Source organism: Schistocerca americana, chromosome 2 (genome assembly GCF_021461395.2).
Source record: "Schistocerca americana isolate TAMUIC-IGC-003095 chromosome 2, iqSchAmer2.1, whole genome shotgun sequence".
Taxonomy (NCBI): Eukaryota; Metazoa; Arthropoda; class Insecta; order Orthoptera; family Acrididae; genus Schistocerca; species Schistocerca americana.
The window spans coordinates 591,406,968-591,426,372 of NC_060120.1; the positions used below are offsets into that span (position 1 = coordinate 591,406,968).

At 37.8% G+C, this 19,405-nt stretch overlaps 1 protein-coding gene across 1 annotated transcript in view; it reads left to right on the forward strand.

Moving 5' to 3' along the window:
- Positions 1-657: 657 nt before the first annotated feature.
- Positions 658-19,405, forward strand: part of LOC124595688 (nuclear fragile X mental retardation-interacting protein 1) — a 160,116-nt gene continuing 141,368 nt past the window's right edge. Inside the window, exon 1 of the mRNA XM_047134546.1 lies at positions 658-1,232. Within this exon, the coding sequence (XP_046990502.1) occupies positions 747-1,232 (486 nt within the window). The 5' untranslated portion in view covers positions 658-746. The remainder of the gene's footprint in view (positions 1,233-19,405) is intronic.

The following is a 19,405-nucleotide window of genomic DNA, read 5'->3' on the forward strand; positions in this document are numbered from 1 at the left end:
TGTAATTCTCTCCTCCTGCTCTACATAATGCTATGGCAATGAATTGATACTAGGCTGTGCAATAACCCTGCGCCATAATTGTTGAAATTTGACAGTACGTTTTTTTCTGCTTCACTTGAATGCCTTACTATGTACAAACTTCGAGCCTATAACCTGTAGCTGACTGAGGTATCTGTGTAAGGAATTTAATTGACTGAGCATTTAAAGAGTTGAACGAAACAATATTTGTTCGAAACAGAACGTTAGGTGAATGACAGCGTACACAGTAAGGTATTTGCAGTAATGTAATGATAGTTTAGTTAGTGTACATAGATAGGCCTAGGTAAATAAATTGTGAAAATCTAAAGAATGAGATTGAATATCTGTGACTACGTCTGGTGTAATTAGAACTGTGAAGACTATAATAACGAGAATAGTGCAGTGAAATCATCACAGCTTATCCTACTACTCGTTGTAGTTTCATAAAGAAATGAATTGTCTGGTTCGTTCACTTTGGACAAATGACTACTCTACCATCCATAGCCCACTTGACTCCGCTGTTGTTTTAATAACTTTGTACGCAACTGCAAGTTTAGTTTTGTCTCTTTGCTTCTGCCGATCTTTGCGTTTGTTAAATGTGATCCGCGGTGATTACTTGAAAGTTGAATATCTTTGATACTGTGGTGTTTGAGAGTCAGGAGACAGAACAGTAGCCGAAGTTGACGTTTGGAAGATAAGGGAGGGAGTACGCGCAGTGTAAGAACCGCATGGGTTTGGCGCGTGGTAGAGGTAGAGGAAAAGGCAGAGGCGGTGTTGTGAAACCGAAAAGTCGTGGGATTGCTGTGAAACCACCACCGTTGCTTGGGCGTCCTGCTCCTCCCCCGCCGATGGCGTTGCGTCCGCGAGGTTTGCCGGTTCCGCCGTTGCTCCCACGAATGAGACCTCCCCCTCCCGGATTGAGGCCTTCCCGGGGTATGCCAACTGCACCACTACCAATGTTAGGTCCTGGGAGACCAATCCATCCCCCCTTCCATCCAATACCTCCGCCCCATGTTTCACCGCTCATGCCATTACGGCCTCCCATGCCACCACCATCGCTTATAAGATCAAGAGGACCTTTACCTATGCATAGTGGTACTTATCCTGCACCAATGTCATCACGTGGTAAATTCGGTGGAAAAAGAGGAGGAGTACGAGTAAATATTCCAAAAGGAGGCAAACTTAAAGGAAAAGGCAAGAAGAACGAGTTTGAGGTTTGTGCAAGATGTTATTTACTATTTGTTCATCATTTGCCTGGAGCTACAATATTTAACAAATAAAATATATAAACTTTTGATAGCGTAATCCAGTTCTTTTTTCGTTTTTGTTTATCAAATGTAAAATCCTTGTGTTGCTACACAGCGCTCTATGGACGTTAGTACCTTCAGGAGACGTTTGTAAGGCGTTGTTGTAGCTTAGGGTTTTTTTTTTTTTCAAATTTCGTTGCTGAATAAGTACAACTTATTCAAGTCGCCTTATTTTTATATATATTATTTCCAAATATGTAATGAATTATGTTCTCAAGATTGAACAGTTACGTTGCATAAGGCAACAGTATTCCCTCATATTAATCCTCATAATTGACGCCATGTGTTGGGAGACTTAATCTCTCTGTGATGATAAACAAGCACCATCTGAATCATAATTTGTTATTGCTGACTGGCAGTTTCAATCAGCGCCCCAGTAGTGGTGTGAAACTAACAGTACCTAAGATCATCTGTGGCTCATATTGTAGCTGGTAGTAAAAAGTCATGAGACAGGTATTGTTATTTTTCAGCTACCGATACCACAGTATATTATTAATTCACTTTCTTTGGCTCTGTTGCTATGACTCCTGATCTTCACTGCAGCATCTAACAGTAATTTTGCATATTTTTTTCCTCATTTCCTTGAGGCTGTACTAGTAGTTTACTGGTGCCGAGCACCCAGTTGTCTTTCTGAATCAGTGGAAATTGAAAGATAAAATAACAAATCCACTGATTGCAATAACTTTGTCAGTCTTTGGATACTGAATTGTCCTGCCTTTCTTTGCTGTGAAATGAGTGATGATCTAGTTCCAGGTGAAATCACAGGTGCTAACCACTACTGCTGCACTTTTCATAAAAGCAAGGTTACTTTCATTACTTTTGTGGATTATTACTTCATTAGATACTAGATGTGAACACCACTCTGACTTTTGTCAACTCTAAAGTGAACTCATAGTCAAAGATTTTCCATTTGTTCATGTATCTTTTATTTGGTTTCTTTCCAATACATTCTGATGTTGCTGTCTGTTGCACTTAGCTAACTTAAAGATGTTTCCATACTTTGCATTACTTGGCTAATAGTTGTACTTGGAAAAGTCTAGATCACACAAATCACATTTATTGGTGACTGGTTTCAGTCCAAAGGTGGACAGATCATACTCCAAGGTTTGTGTGCGGAGATGGATCCGTGTGTCATGAACTGCAGAAGCCTCCAGATGTCAACTGGCCAACACCAATAACTGTGATCTGTATGATCTAGACTATTTCGCTAATTACAAATCTGTTGCTGTTTATTCCCAAAATGTTTTGAAAAATATGATTTGGCCATCAGCTCATATAATGCCAATCAACATACTATCATAAAATAGCTGTTAATCATTTGTGAAATGTGGAAATCAATAATTTGTGAAACTGAGTCCATAAGGCTGTTGGCCATTTGGAGCTGTTTAAGCACAGTTGTGCTGGAGGGTTTCTTAGGTAACTGGCAAGTGTCATCAGTTCACTAATAAATCAATAAGAACCAAATGCAGCTTTGACCTGAAGCATCATAATTATTGCTACACAAATAGTTGGTGGAATGTGCATTTGATTCCTTCATTTATTTAAAAGTAACATTTCCCAGTTTGACGTATATCCTGTTTGTTCCCATAGTAGTTTACTATTTGGCTCCGTACTATTGTCCACAGAACAAGATTAAAATTAAGGAAATAACTCATCGATATGAGAGTATTTTATAAGTAAATAGAGACAATAGAAAACCAACCACATTTGGGTGGAGACTGCTGTGCAATGCTTATGTATGTTTACTAAGTTCTTTTATATAAAAGCATTTTATTTCCCCCATGTTCCTCACTTTAGGTTTTTCAGTGGTTGGCTCATTTACCAGGGATGTTGGTTTACTCATACCCAAATTACATTGTAATTGAAGAAATATCAATAACTTACATAAAGATCATTTATGACCCCAAATTAGTTGAATAGTTACACATATAAAGGTAAAGTAAATACATATCTACATGTGTATACTGCAAACCACCGTGAGGTGCATGGCAGAGGGTGCGTCCCATTGTACAAGTTATTGGGGTCTCTTCCCACTCAATTCACAAATGGAAGAATGATTCTTTGAATACCTCTGTGCAATCAGTAATTATTCTGATCTTATCCTCACAGACGCTATGTGAGTGATACTTAGTAGGTTTTAGTATATTTCTAGGACAATCATTTAAAGCTTGTTCTTGAAACTTGGTTCAGAATTTCTCTGGGTAGTTTGTCTATCTTCAAAAGTCTTCCAGTTCAGTTCCTTCAGTATCTCCGTGATGCTCTCCCACAGATTAAATAAACCTGTGGCCATTTGTGCTGCCCTTCTCTGTATACATTCAGTACCCATTTTTAGTCCTATTTTATGCGGGTCTCATACGCTTGAGCAGGGTCGACTGAAGCGTACGATCCCACCCGTCGGCTTTGACCCATGACGTAAGGCTTTTGTGGTGTGCGACGTCACGAAGGTGCGGCATTTACTTTGTGAAAGTGGCGTGTTTGTAGGTGTCGTTTTGATGCGATCGGTGGTGCTCTCTGGTGGTGTGTTTATGGGTAGCGTGTTACGTGGTGTATGGGGGTTCATTTGCGCGATAGCATTGCACGTGTGTGGTATCGGGATTGTGCCTTCAGCGGAATATTTTTCAGTGAGTTAATTACTTTAGTTTTGTTATTTTGACATTATTGTAGTTTTCTTCTGTTCATCATGCGTGAATTTTGGTAAATTGCTTTTTTTATGTCTTTGGTAGGTATTGATATGACTGACAAGGTCAACAGTTTTCGGTTCTCAGCGATGATGGGGGACAGTGCGTTGTCTCTAATAAAATTTCTTCAACTATTTCGATTTTTCGATGAAGTCGTGAAGTGTTCAGTATCTAGTGAAGAAATTAGGCTTATTAAGATTCCACTGTCTCGGACCAGGGACGGCTGTATGTGGAGATGTCGTAAGGATAAAAGGCCAGGGGAAGTGTTTGATTCCAATTTTGTTGGTTTGTTGTGTTTTTTGAATTAGTGATGATTGTGGACATGGTTGTAGTTTTGGGTTTTATGATTTGGTATAGGTAGTTTCTGTTGACCTATATAGGTCTAGAGAACTGTTTGAATCCAATGTGTGGTTGTGGCTGTGGGTTTCCGAGTATCGGGAGCTGCTGTTGATTTATATAGGTCAAGGGAAGTGTCCAATTCCAGACGTTATTGTGTTTAGTGGAATTTGGGAAGTTTTGTGTTGTCAGTTTTTTTTCGTCCTTTTGTGTGGTTTGGTATGATGGTGTGTGTCTAAATTTGTTTATATTTACTTTGTTCCCACCCAAAAACCCCCAATTTCCCACGCTTGTCGTGTTAGTTTCATTAGGTTTTTTGTGGAACGTGTGTGTGTTGGTTTTTCAATGTATTTTCGTGTTTGTGGTCATGTTTATGTAATGACACCATAGGTGCCATGTTGGAGTCGTGGTGTATGGTCGTTTCCGCCATATTTGTGACATCATGGATCAAAGCAGACAGGTGGAATCGGACGCTTCTGTATTTCTTGGCTGGGAGGATGCAGCATGTTATCTTGGATGGTGAGTCATCGTCAGATGTGCTTACAGGAGCAGTCGCATAAGTCATATGTAAGCAACCTCATTTGTAGAACTGATTGCACTTCCACAGTACTGTGCCATTAAACCAAGGTCTACCACTTGCTTTACTCATGACTGAACCTATATGAGCACTCCATTTCATGTGCCTACTAAGTGTTACGCCCAGATATTTGTACCAGTTGGCAGACTGCAGCTGTGATTCATTATAGTCATAGGATACTGTGTTTTTTTGTTTTGTGAAGTGCATAATTTTACATTTGTGAACATTTAAAGCAAGTTGTATGCCTCTGCACCATTTGGAAATCTTATCAAGATCTGACTAAATATTTATGCAGCGTCTTTCAGTTAGAAAAATGCATCATCTGCAAAAAGCCTGATTTTATTATTAATATTGTTCTGGAGGTCACTTACAACATGAACAGCAAGGGTCACAACACACTTCATTGGGGCACAACCCAAGTTACTTAATTACATCCTCAACCCAGTCACAAATTTCACTTTATGCCGCATATGATTGCGCTTTTGACAATGAGCGTAGGTGTGGTACTAAGTCAAATGCCCTTTGGAAATCAAGAAATACAGCACAATTCATACTCGCCTAGAGATGAGTTTATATGCTCATTTAAATTTCATAGGAATGAGGAAGTGACCTTTAGTTTAACAGTAATGGAAAATTTAAGAGTTTGTTAAAATGTTATAAAATGTTACTTCAACTGCTGAGGACAATACTTCTTCACAAAGGTATGGTAGAATGTATCATAGCAGAAGAGAATACTAAATTGTATTTGTTCCCTGTAGGTTTCTGTTTTCTTTTGGATATTGTACCACTCACAACATTCAGTTAGCATACAAGTGTGCAGTAACATTTTTTTGATTCTTCGGAATGGTTATATAATCCTTGATGGCTGAAACTAACTGTATATCTTGTATTCCTGAGCTAAAGAATACTAAAAGTGTAATGCTCAAGTTACTTCTTAAATGCAACATTTTTTGGGAAAGACTGACCACGAGTTTTTGCGAGCACTTCAGTATTTTTTGAGGGAAGTCATTTTCCTGTTTTGGCTGCTTTTTGAAATACACTTTATTTCATGCATTAGCCATTAGCTAATTTCATCCCTTTGAGAATATTCAAGCTATCTCTGTGTCATTCCATGTCAAGTCAACCAGAGGTCCCTAATGAACCATCTCCAGTTTTGTTAAAACTTTTACCACAGCTGCAGGCATATCTCAAAGGAAGTTCTGTAAAGTTTTAGCTCAGCGTGTGCGGCACTTTGGACTCCAGAGCCATCAGATTGGAAGTCATCCAGTCAGTCTGTATATCATCACAAATAAATCATGATGTTTCACAGCACTGTATAAGCTGACTGTATTCAAGGATAATTCTGCAAATTGATATTTAGTTTCACCTTTTGGCACTACATTCAAATAGAACGTGGGCAAGGTCAACACAGTAGCTCATTTACTAAAAGTGTGTGTGCGTGGGGGGGGGGGGGGGACTTACTACATGTGTGCCACCTGTTTCAAACCATTTGGGTCTTAAGCATAAAACATTTTTGTCATTTTTTTCATAAATTATGGTGCTGAAATAAAACCATGTGATAAAAATTTAGAAAAATGGGTACAAATTTTTAAAAGAATTATTAACCCCATTGGTAGGGAGCAACATAGTTCGGAAATACGGAAGCGTCCGATCCCGTCCATCTGCATTAACCAATGATGTCACAGATATGGCTGAAACGACCATAAACCACGATTCCAATATGGCGCAAATAAAGTCGTCACATACACATTATGAGGACGAAAATACATCGAAAAAAAAACACACACACGTTCCACAAAAAGCCTAATGACACTAATGGTAAAAGCGCGGGAAATAGGGGGTTTTTAGGTGGGGACAATCTAAATATAAACAAATTTAGACACCCACCCCCATACAAAACCACGCAAAACGACGAAAAAACCGACATCACAAAACTCCCCAAATACCACTAAACACAATATCATCTGGAATCGGACACTTCCCTTGACCTATGTAGCTCAACAGCAACTTCTGATCCCATAAATTGGGATCGAACACTTCCCTTGACCTATATAGCTCAACAGCAGCTCCCGATACCAGTACACACATTGGTATCGAACACTTCCCTTGACCTGTTATCCTTACAACATCTCCACATACAGCCATCCCTGGTCCGAGACGCCGGAACTTTAAGTAAGCTTAGTTTCTTCATGACGTACTGAACACTTCACGACTTCATCCAAAAATCCAAATAGTTGAAGAAAATTTATTAGACACAATGCACTGTTCCCCCCCATCATAGCCGACAACCGAAAACTGTTGACCCTGTCAGTCATATCCATACCTACCAGAGACATAAAAAAAGCAATTTACCAAAATTCACACATGACGCCACACTCGCAAACTAAACCAGAAACATCACCTAACACACCACCAGAGAGCACCACCGATCGCATCAAAATGACACCTACAAACACGCTACTCTCACAAACTAAATTCCGCGCCGTCGTGACGTCACACACCACAACAGCCTTACGTCACAGGTCAAAGCTAATAGTTGGGATCGGATGCTTTGGTTGACCCCATAGTTCATATTCCCAGAAAGTTGGAAAAAGAATATGAAATTCTTGCTCTGTTTGGAAGGGAGCAAGGAAACAAGATTTTGGACCAACTAAAATCAAAAGTTTGACAATTTTATGGAGATGATGACTATAGCACGCTGTGTCATGTAGTTAGATTGTGTTTCTGTTAGACCTGAAGTGTGTTTCTGTTAGAAATGAAGGACAGAAGAGAAAGTTGCAGGAATAACTAATTTTGCTTCCTGAAAGCCCTATTTATAATCTATCGAGCTCACAATGGAGATAAAACTGAATTATCTAAATTCTGTGAATTATGTCCAAATGGTGTGTCTGTCATTTCTTCTGGAACTCATTAAATTTGTGTATATACAATACATCATAATGATAAGCTAATGATAGAAGTCCAGTCCATGAATATTAATTGCCTGCTTTAAAAACTGTGTCTAGCTTACAATCAAGAGTGTGCATGCTCCATCATTGTGAAAAATGCCATGGGGAAGAAGTATTAGAACTATTTTTTGACAGATTCTTTCAAGGATAGTGATGCTGAAGGTACTGAATGCAAGTAGTGGGTCCACACTGACAAAGAAACATTGCACACAAAGCAGCTGACAACTGAAGATTTTATTTCAGAATTGACAGAAAAAAATACTAAACCTTTCATGCTACCACTGCACTGTGAAGCATCAGCACCACCATTGGAAGATGATAAACAATTTGAAAAGGGACAAATTGTTTTTTCAATGGATCTTCCAGAAAGCTATTCATTTGTGGTACAAGATGGTGTGCAATCCTTCCATCGGCAAAATAGCCAGACCCCCATTCATAGTTCATTACACAGGTGCTGAAGACATCCAAAATTTTAACATTTGTATTCCCTCAGGCATGACACTGTTACTGTGCATGTTTCTTTGACAAGGCTGATTGAGCACCTAAAGAATAAAATAGTGAAAATCAACTGCTTCTATTACTTCAATGACTGTTTTGGTGCTCAGTACAAAAATTTCAAGAACTTCATAGACTTATGTATTTATGAACATGATTTTGGAAGCAAGACTGATTGGAACTTCTTTGGGACAAGCCATGGCAATAATTTTTGTGATGAGATGAGAATGTGAATGGTGGAATTAACTTCTTTTTCATTGAAAAGGTTGAAGCTGAAATTGCAAGATTGCCTCAAGAAGAAAGATTTGAAAATGCCAAAACCAGTTCTGGGACAAGAGGCAGTCACCAATTTGTGTCGTGTGAAGAAAAAGGAATTCATATTAGCAAAGTTTCAAATGATACAGCATCTTTTATAATTAACGTTGGCCAGTCTGTCACAAGCTGCTTTGGGGAAAAGGTTTTGAATCTCCAACCTGGACAATAGAGTATAGCCTGTATTTGTGACAGTAAATGGTGGATCGGAAATATCAGTGACGTATCACTTGAACAAGATGATGTGTTAATAGACTTCGTGCATTCTGAAGGTCCTGTACATTTGTTCTATTGGCCAGATAGAAAAGACTATCGCTAAGTTCCAGAGCAGCATATTGTAACCAAAATTTCTGCCCCATCTGCAGCACTGATGGGATGGCAGTACGAGCTTCCTGGGTGAAATTTATTCAATACTGAAGAAACATTTATGTCCAGGCAATAGTAAGGAGCAACTCAATCTTGGGTACCTGATTAAGAACCCTGTAACAGACTTGGGAACATGGCAGAGCAACCAGATTCAGGCTTGGCAACCTGTATGAGGAGACCCACCTGTTGCTGTTCTTGTGTGGCTATCAGATATGGCCCCATGGTGACACTCGCTGATTTCATTAAACTGCTAATAGGAGAGCTGCTACCATTTTTTTTCTTCCTAAATTGATTACTTGACTACCACCATGGACCAGTGAAAGTTTCCCGTTTATATGGTCTTAAAAATAATTTCTCATGATCCATTTACGTCAGATACATGTTTACCACTCGAAAGTTGTTTACGTGTTATTCCTCATGCAAAATATACATACTAGTACCTGACAGATAAAAATTTGCTCTTTCTAATGGAACTAGTCAGAAAAAATTGAGGGACTGCCATTGTGAGGTACTTGACCAGGAACTTTAAAGTTATTATCATGTTATCTTATGTCAGCTTTCTTAATAAAAAGGAACAAATATGGTGAAATATAAATGATTTAAGCTGGAGATATCAATTGTTGAAACTGGGGTGGCAAGCATACGATAATTTTCTTGCCCACTTTGCCACTTTGAGCAGCAGCTCTAGAAAATTTACTACCTCACTGACGTTGTCCATATTATATTTGAACTTGACACCAAAAGGCGAGTAGAATTACCAATTTTCAGATTTCTCACTACAATAGTCAGCTTATAAAGTGTTATTAAACATGATTACTTATTCGTGATAATATGCACATTGACTGAGGGACCTTCAAATTCGGCACATGTTTATCTAAAACTTTACAGAACTTCCTTTGAGCTGTGCCTGCAACAATGGTAAGAGTTTGAACAAAATTGGAGATAGTCAGGTGGGAATAATTTTTAAAATTGGCTGATTTGACATGCCTCTGTTACTTATATCACCATGAAGTCCTGTAACTGTACATCATCTTATATTCCGCACATCTGAGTGAAGTAAGCAATGTATCATGGCACCCTTAATAAAGATGTATCACAGTTGCGGTAGTTATAGCCCCAACTGTATTTTGTCATGTCTCTCATGCGTGCGAGCTGTGATGTTTATACAGGTTATGCCCATAATGACCACAATTATAAGATATCTTTATTAAGGATGCTGTCAGATTTTGCTTTCTCCACACAGATGTATGGATTTTAAAATGTCGTACAATTACAGTTTTTTCGCTGTGGCACAAGCAACAGAGGTAGCTTAAAAACATGCAAAGGAATGATAGTAGCTAACAGCTAAAGCGTGAAATAAAGTGATTATTAAAAAAGATAAAAATGAAGAAAAGCAGCCTATGCAGGAAACTGACTTCCTCAACAAATTAGCAGTGGCTGTGGACCCACCTATAAAAAACTGTATTGATACACTTTAAGGTGGTCCTAATCCAACTTTAATATAGAATTTCTTACAAAATTAAATTTTTACATAATTATCTCACAGCATGTTCTCTAGGCCTACGTTAAATGCTTCAGACAGGAAAAAACATGTTTGGGTGCAGATGAATATGGATCACTGAAGCAAAGAGTGTGGAAAGATGGAGTAATTGCTTGCATAAAAGTGAGAGCAGTTCCCACATCACTTAAACTCATCAGGTTCAGTGAACACACAATGCTAAGAAGTTAAGTTATCAAAATATTGTTCCATAAACACAACACTCTGGCACTGTACCCGTGAGAGCATGAGGGGCCATTATATCAACACTGGTAAAATGTAAGACCTAACATTCTTTTGGAAAATAATTGGGATATTTGGGCATCCTTACCATTTCATTTTTCTGTGTCAGACAAGCTGTTATCATACTCACTCTGCGCTTTTAGGCAGACTTCAAATATTTCCCTTAGTCACATGACATCACAGTTTATGTTGTATAAATGTTTGATAAATAACTGCTTAAACATGCACTCTCCTGTTTCATGGGGCCTAATATTTGGGTGAAGCATTCAACATGCGCTATCCATGACTGAACTTATGTGACACTACTTATCTTAGTGATTTCTTTGTCGTGCACTGAAAAACTGCTGTAATTTGTGAAGTGAACAGATTTACTGGAGTAAATCCAAAATTACACTTTTATCTGGGTGCTGCTTCCACTGGTGGATAACATCAAAATTTGCTTAAAAAGTGGGAAGCAATGCAGTTTAAATGCATCTACCATTACTGTTAGACTAATCTTGTCTTTGTGGACCTCACAAGAGTGGTAAATAGGGGGTGTAAAATATTCCTAGTTTTCTCACTTAAGATGAGTGTCTGCCAATTCAGGATTTTCATTACTTCTTTGATGCTCTCTCATGATTGAAATAAATGTGTGACTGTATGGGCTGCCATTCTGTGTGTATCTTAAATATCCGCTATTAGTCCTATTTGTTATGGGCTCTACAGTCTTCAGCTGTATTCAACAATGGATTGCGAGAGAGTTTCGAAAGCAATCTCCTTTGTAGACTGACTGTAGTATCCCACCAGTGAACAGAAGTGCACCACCTTCTTTACTTAAGATTGAACTGGACTGATGTCACCATTCAATTTTATGTCCCCACAAATTTGTACATGCATGCATTTGTAGAAGTTGACTAATTGCTGTAGTGACTCATTGATATGGTACTATGATTTCACATTTTCTCAGGTGCACCATTTTACATTTCTAAACATTTAAAACAAGTTACTCATCTTTCCATCACTTTGAAAAGTCTGAAAAATTATTAAGATCTGATAGATTGGTGTGCAGGATCTTTCTCCCCCAGAAAATATTTAATTATAAGTAACTGAATCATTTACAAAGTGTTTGGACTTAACTGCAGTTTCACACTTGTTGATAATCTCATTTCTGTAATAAATCTGATTATACACAGTATTGCCATAAAGAAATTGTGACTGCCATAAAGAAATTGTGACTGATGTGACAAGTATGTTGTTTTGGTAAGTGAATGGTTATCAGAAACTAAGGTGAATTATAGACATGACTCGTGAAAGTGCCAATGTTATATCAGTTGGTTTGCTGGTTGCTGTGTTCACTATTTACAATTATCATTGTTGTATGACTGAAAGGAAGTACCAGATGATACTGACAAAGTTGGCATCTTACAGTAAATGTAGGTAAATGCAAGGTATGTTCGCCCATTCAATTCTTCTAAAGGAAGAGATTGATCAAATGGAGAAACCTGCGTGTAAATTTCATTTTCAGTCAGTATTTTGCTATGGTGATTGGGTAACTTATATGGAAAACTTTAGGAAGAAAAAATAAAAATTGAGAAAATGAAAATTTGCAATGGACTTTCGAACCCTTCATCCTATATATTGGTGTAGGGACCTGAAGAGCTGGATAGAAATTGCAGGGGAGCAACATACGACTGATGTGGAAGCATTTTTAGTCTTTTGGGGAAATTTTGAGATAATATTTATCAAGATAGACATTTCTATCATAGTATGCATGATGGATTTTGTGGATGAGATATAATTTGAGCTAGATTTCTGCTGGGCAAGGTAAGAAACTCCTTTCACTCCTTTTCGGTTGTGTACTGGGATAAATTGTTGCATTGAAGATGATTGAGAGACACAGGGTGAAGATCAATTTACAATAAGACTGAAACTCAAATGATGTCAAAATGAATAGTCACTGGCTGAGATTACATTTAAATACTTTAAGGCAGGGATTCCAGCTGAAGGGGCAAAGACTGTATTCTGTCAATGTTGGCATATAAAGTTATATACATGAATATACATTAACAAAGTGAGTATAAAGGTTTAAATATTTGTTGGAGACTTGTCTGTTATATAATGTAGGCATTTTGAATTCACCTTGCAGTTTTTTATAACAAAAAGTTTGTTTTGTTATGAAAAGTTGTTAAATATGTCAACAATGTAGACATCAGGCTACGTGACAGGTCATTGTATTACCACAGCCTTTATTTCGCATTCACATTCACGTTGTTTGGCTTTACCAACCAATAAATAGATCATCAGGTTTCAACCTAACCTAGACATTAGGCTACAGTACAGGTCAGTCTGTCACCACCACAAGATAGTGTGTGTGTGTGTGTGTGTGTGGGGGGGGGGGGGGGGGGTTGTCTGCTATCATATTTCAGCCCTTTCTTTTAATGTTCAGTCAGAAAGAGCCTACTGGGAGGAAGGGGCTAGTATGAGTGTGACTATTACTTACGCAAAGTGTCCTCTGCTCAAAAGCATGTGGAGTCTGTGAACTTCCACAAATCCCATCATGTTATATGGAGCCAGTCAAATTATACATCAGTTAGCAGAAGCACCCAATTCAGGCCACATTTGTAAAGTATTAAAAAACTGAACTCCTCCCGAACAGGCCCTGAAGGCCCAATGGCACTGACCTGCCTCTGTGTCATCCTCAGCTCATAGGTGTCACTGGATGTGGATATGGAGGGGCATGTGTTCAGCACACCACTCCTGCGGCCGTATGTCAGTTTCCAAGACCGGAACTGCTACTTCTCAGTCAAGTAGCTCCTCAGCTTGCCTCACAAGGGCTGACTGCACCTTGCTTGCCGACAGCGCTTGGCAGACCGGATGGTCACCCGTCCCAGTGTTAGGCCAGCCCGACAGCTTTTAGCTTAGATGATCTGATGGGAACCAGTGTTACCACGGTGGCAAGGCTGTTGGCCTCAGTTAAGTATTACTACCAAAAAATTGTGACTGATGCTAACATATGGACATGGATAATTATTGGAATTACTTTGGCATTAGTTTATTGTTTACTAGCAATCTACTCCAGATTCGGACAAGTATCACTAAGTGTCTAAGGCTAGATGACTTGTATGGTGTAATGGTTTGCTTGTGAATCAGTCTGTTAAAGAAAACTGTGGATCATTCCATATCAAATCAACAAATGAAAATATGATTTTCAGCCTGATTGTATTAGATTTATTTTAAATTAAGTATGCATGCAATAGTCATAAATAGTAACACAAAACAATTTTTTTTCCTTTTTCTGATGAAAGTTTACTAAGTAATGTGATGATGAATAACAACAACAATAATAATAAATTTTTTACTTGGGCAACATCACTGATTTGCTCACAACTTATGTTCTAATGAGTTCATTTGAAAGCTCTTTTATAATTACCTGAAAATATGTATTCATTTTGTATTAAAACATTATTAAATTTATTGGATTTGGGAAAACTGCTTTTTTAAAATTCTAAGAAAAAAAAACAAAAGATAGTTTTTCTTTATATGTTTTGGAAGTTTCAAGTTGGGATGAGTGTGGGATAACTATCAAATGTAATTTTATGTTTAAGATGTTGCTCCAAAACATCTCCAGAATTAATATATCTTAATTGTTAGGCCTACTTCTCATTAGCTGTGTGTTACTGTGTAGTTAAATGCAGCTGAATACCAGAGTTATGCCTAAAATCATTTATTACTTCTTGAGATATGTTCACCCTGTGGTAGTTTGAGGGTTAAAAATTACCTTTAGTTCCCTGCTACTAATTAAAAGAATGTCTTTGAGTGGGAAATGTGAAAGATTTGGATGGTCCATGTGGATGTATGGAGCTATCTGTAATTTAATCCTTTTCCTGATTTTTTTCCCAATTTCACAGGCTAATCACCATTGTTGTTTATATTCACAAACAGTGACCTTTGATGTCATCAAATGGTACTTGATAACCGTCAACAACTGTCACCAATTCAATTTTGCTTTCAGTAGAATCCAGATACTTTTGTTGTTGCTTCGTTCTTGCTTAAGTGACTAAAGGCATGGAGTTATTGTGTCCCTACAGTTGCGAACATTTCTCAAATATATCCATAAGTTTCATTCTTCATTTCCGTGATCTTCCATAATAGTGTACTTGAAACTGACCTCTTCTACACTATTGTTAGCAAATGCATAAAGTTGCTTTAGCAAATGCATAAGTTGCTTAGGTATTAGGATTTGATCTGTGTATGGGTGCTGCAGACTTGCTTGGTTAGTCAGTTACGTGACTGTTCCACCAACACCATCGCTAGCTTTTGTACTATGAGAAGAGCAGGCTGAAAAATATCACTAGGTTTCGATATAGAAATGTATTTCATGATAGCACAAGTTGATGAAGTTCTTTTTACATTTGTACTGGGCATCAGAGACATAATATAATTTTATTGGCTTTTTTTTTTGTTAAATTTTTGGCCAGAAAGTCAATAAAGTAGGATTGGAACAGATGCACAGCAACAGTGTTGTGTGTGAGGCACTCAGATATAATGACAAGACTTGTGTGCTCAAGTTTGTCGTATCCTCTTAATGAGCTATAACGGGATAAACGTTTGCTTGTATGGTGGTCCAGTGGTAACCTTGAACTTCATTCTATACAGCAAAGGTACAGTTCTCAGTAAAATCACCAAAAACTTGCCTTTTTTAAGCTTGGTTTTCAGTCTTTTTTGGGAATGCCGACTGCTGACTTGTCCTCAAAGAAATGTCAAGTAAATTATTTTAATTTGTCAGAAAAGAAGCAATAAATTCATTGGGGGATTTTGTGACAATTTATAGAGGTGTTGCTTGTGAATATAATGGACTCTAGTAGTTAACATGTGTAGTTGGAAAAAATTAGGAAAGGGATGAAATAGCAGTTAGTGTCTTACAGCCATGTGGACCATTCACATCTTTCACATTCTTCAGCCATTCACACTCCTTCCATAAGCAACAGCGATCTAAAGACAATCTTGAACCTTCAAACTGCTATACGGCAAACATATACATTATTCTGTGCAGAAATAGTTGCAACAAACCAATTGACAAGAAGCTTGATGAGTTGGACTGATGTGGCTCATCTCAGTAGGTAACAAGAACTAATAACAGATTTTAGGTATATCTCTGATATTACCATTAAGCTAGGTTTGCAGCTTATTTTTCTTAATTCAATACTGATGAGACAAATATTATTTCCGGCTACCTGTTCTAAGCTATTTTATCTTAATGTCAGCATTTATTATACAATAACACACAGTTAATGAGAAGTAGGCCTAATATTTCAAATAATTTAGTTTTTGAAGGTGTTTCCCGACACCATCTTAAACATACAATTACTTTTGATAGTTTTGTATGCTCATTGCCTTCCAGAATATGTAGAAGAAAATAGTATTTTTCACAAATTTTTTGAGAATTTTAAAAATAAAGTATTTCAGAGCTCAATAATCATGATTTTATAAGAAATAAATATATATTTTCAGCTGATTATGTTTGTCATATTAAAGCCCTGTAAGGTAGCTTTCAAGTGAGCTCAAATAGAATACAAGTTGTGAACAAATCAGTATTGTTTTGCAAGTCAACAATTTGATATTTTTTCACATGTTTGAGCACTTATTACCCAATAGCCATTTATCAGAAAAATTTGAAATTATTTTGTTACTATTTATGTATACTATGTGCATACGTACCTTTAAATGAATCCAAGAGGGTCAAGTTGTAGCACTTACTGATTTGACACGGAATGACACCAGTATCAAAATCACTGCAAGAACTTCAGAGATTAGTCTGCTTATACTGAAAGAAGAATGCAAGAGAGGACTTTAATTTATTAATGCATATAAATTCAGAGGTACTACGTATTTTTTAGTAGAAATCTACTGTGTTTAAGAAGCTTTTCAGTACCACTGTTATCACTGATTACATAATTCACCACAGTAGTGGTACGCTAGTTGACTGGGTGTGGGAGAAGATGACACACTTACTTTCATTTTGAAGGAATATTTGGAAGTAGTTTATTTTTATTCATCCAAGGATAATATCACAATGATATAGAAATTGTCATGGCAACACAATAAAAATCAGCAGCTTGGAATAAGCACGCGTGCGTGTGTGCCGTGCCTCCCCCCCCCCCCCCCACACACACACACACACACACACACACACACACACACACACACACACACATGCAGAGAGAGACAGAATAGATAAGTATGGTCTATAAGGATAGGTCAGGTGGTGGATTGTGACCTTGATGAAGGAACTGTACCCACAGTTACCTGAAGTGATTAAGGAAAACCTAGATCAGGATGGCCAGACAGAGTGAACCCTATTATCCCAAATATGAGATCAGTATCTTAGCAACAGCATTGCCTAGTGTTCCCACCTGTCCAGTTTTCATCTGGATTGCCCTGGAAAACACACTTCCAGATACTGGGTAATGGGACTCGGGAGACACTTTTATCTCGCCTTCTGCTGAGTTTGAGGAATCATGCAAGTGAAGGCAGGAATTAAGTATGAATTTTCTCCACCAATCACTGTTCACAATTCAAAATACATATTTGTCCATTAAATTAGGGATTACTGGGTATTTAGGTTTCCAGCATGTTTCACGTACAGTTTGAGAATTTTAAAATTGGGAATGTTCAGCATTCAGAAAAGATGTTTCATTCTTCCTCCAGTGATGCCTATTTGTCAAATTCATGTGTTCTAAAGAAGAAAGTTAAAATATACTGCTTTCGACAAAGGCTGATGAGAAAACCAAGATTTTTTTTCACTTGGCTGATTAAAGAAAAAACTTCACAGCAAAGTTTGTTACTCCCCTTGCCATGATTTTTGATAAAATTTGAAGAAAGAAAAGCTGTAGGCCTAGTGGGTTATCAGGAGACGCGCGCCCGTGCACACACACACACACACACACACACACACACACACACTCACTCACTCACTCACTCACTCACTCTCTCTCTCTCTCTCTCTCTCTCTCTCTCTCTCTCTCTCTGCCACAACACTAAATAAATAAAACAATTTCAACTTCCTTTGTAAAGAAACATATATCTGAAGAAGGTGCATCTCTTTATTACAGTGTAAAATGTGGCCATGGCAAAAAGTCATTGGATTGTTAAATGAAATTGCATCATTCCTTGTTTCCAGACATTAGTATTGCACTGAAGATTTTGTGTGGAAGAACTAAGGCAATGACTATCTTGGAAACTATTATTGACACATAGTGTAAAGATGTAGTCATAGGTTAGCTTCATAAACATTTTTATTGGACCGAGCGAGGTGGCGCAGTGGTTAGCACACTGGACTCGCATTCGGGAGGACGACGGTTCAATCCCGTCTCCGGCCATCCTGATTTAGGTTTTCCGTGATTTCCCTAAATCGTTTCAGGCAAATGCCGGGATGGTTCCTTTGAAAGGGCACGGCCGATTTCCTCCCCAATCCTTCCCTAACCCGATCTTGCGCTCCGTCTCTAATGACCTCGTTGTCGACGGGACGTTAAACACTAACCACCACCACCACCACCATTTTTATTTTCCTGTGGCCTTGGATACTTCAAACTGACAAAATATGAAAACTTTTCCTGATGTAGGTAAGTACTTCGATGTTAACCATGGGGTACAACAGAGAGGGCTAGATTTTTATGAAGACTCTGAAGAAATACAGACATTTTCTGTGTAATAAAGAACATTACAGAATCTACTGGCTTCCATCTGAATCAAGTAACTGCATACAGTGCTGATAATGCTCCAGTCAGATATTGCAAAAAAAGTCAGTTTTTATTTAACAGAAAAACAAGAATCTGTCCATTTGGCGAGCTAACTGCAGCTGCTATGTCATAAGTAATGCTGTAAAACATGATGTAGTGGCTTCAAACTCTATGTTGGATTTAGTTTCTCTGCATCAAATGTTTATTCACTAAGGGAATTTTCAGAGTTTGTGGAGACAGTTTCAAAAAATATTATGACATGTCTGTACAAGATGGCTCTCGCTACTTCCTGCAGTTGATATAATTGTAAACTGCTGGCCTGCCATAAAGTTGGATTTTATTTCAAAGGGCTAGGAAGATCATTAAAGATTGATTTTGCAGTCTGTGACTTCAAATTATGCTGAAGAAACTGAATGTTCAGTTCTGAATACTGTCTACTGGTATATTTTCTCTAGCATATTTTTCCCCTGCTTGAAACTGCTTACTAGAAAACACTTCAGTTATCTTCTGTTGAGTTGGACAGAATAATAAGTGACCTTAAGAGCAAGCTATGGAGCAGCAAACAAGATAAATTCTTAGGACAGGAAGTTCATGAAATACCAAAATCACAGAGGCTGTGTTTTGAAAATGACAATCTTTGTCACATTGCATTGACTTTTTGGCCCAAAACTGAATTTTTCTGAAAACAGCGCATCCAATCTGCGTAAAAGTTTTTTGCTTAAACAACAAAATGATTTCTGTTTACAATGGCAGTATGTTTGGTTACTAACAAAATGAATTTCGACCTGGATGAAGATGAGTTATACAGTGAAATATATGATTTCTGTAATGCGTATGCAAGACATTGATAAAAGTGAAGCAGAAGACCAA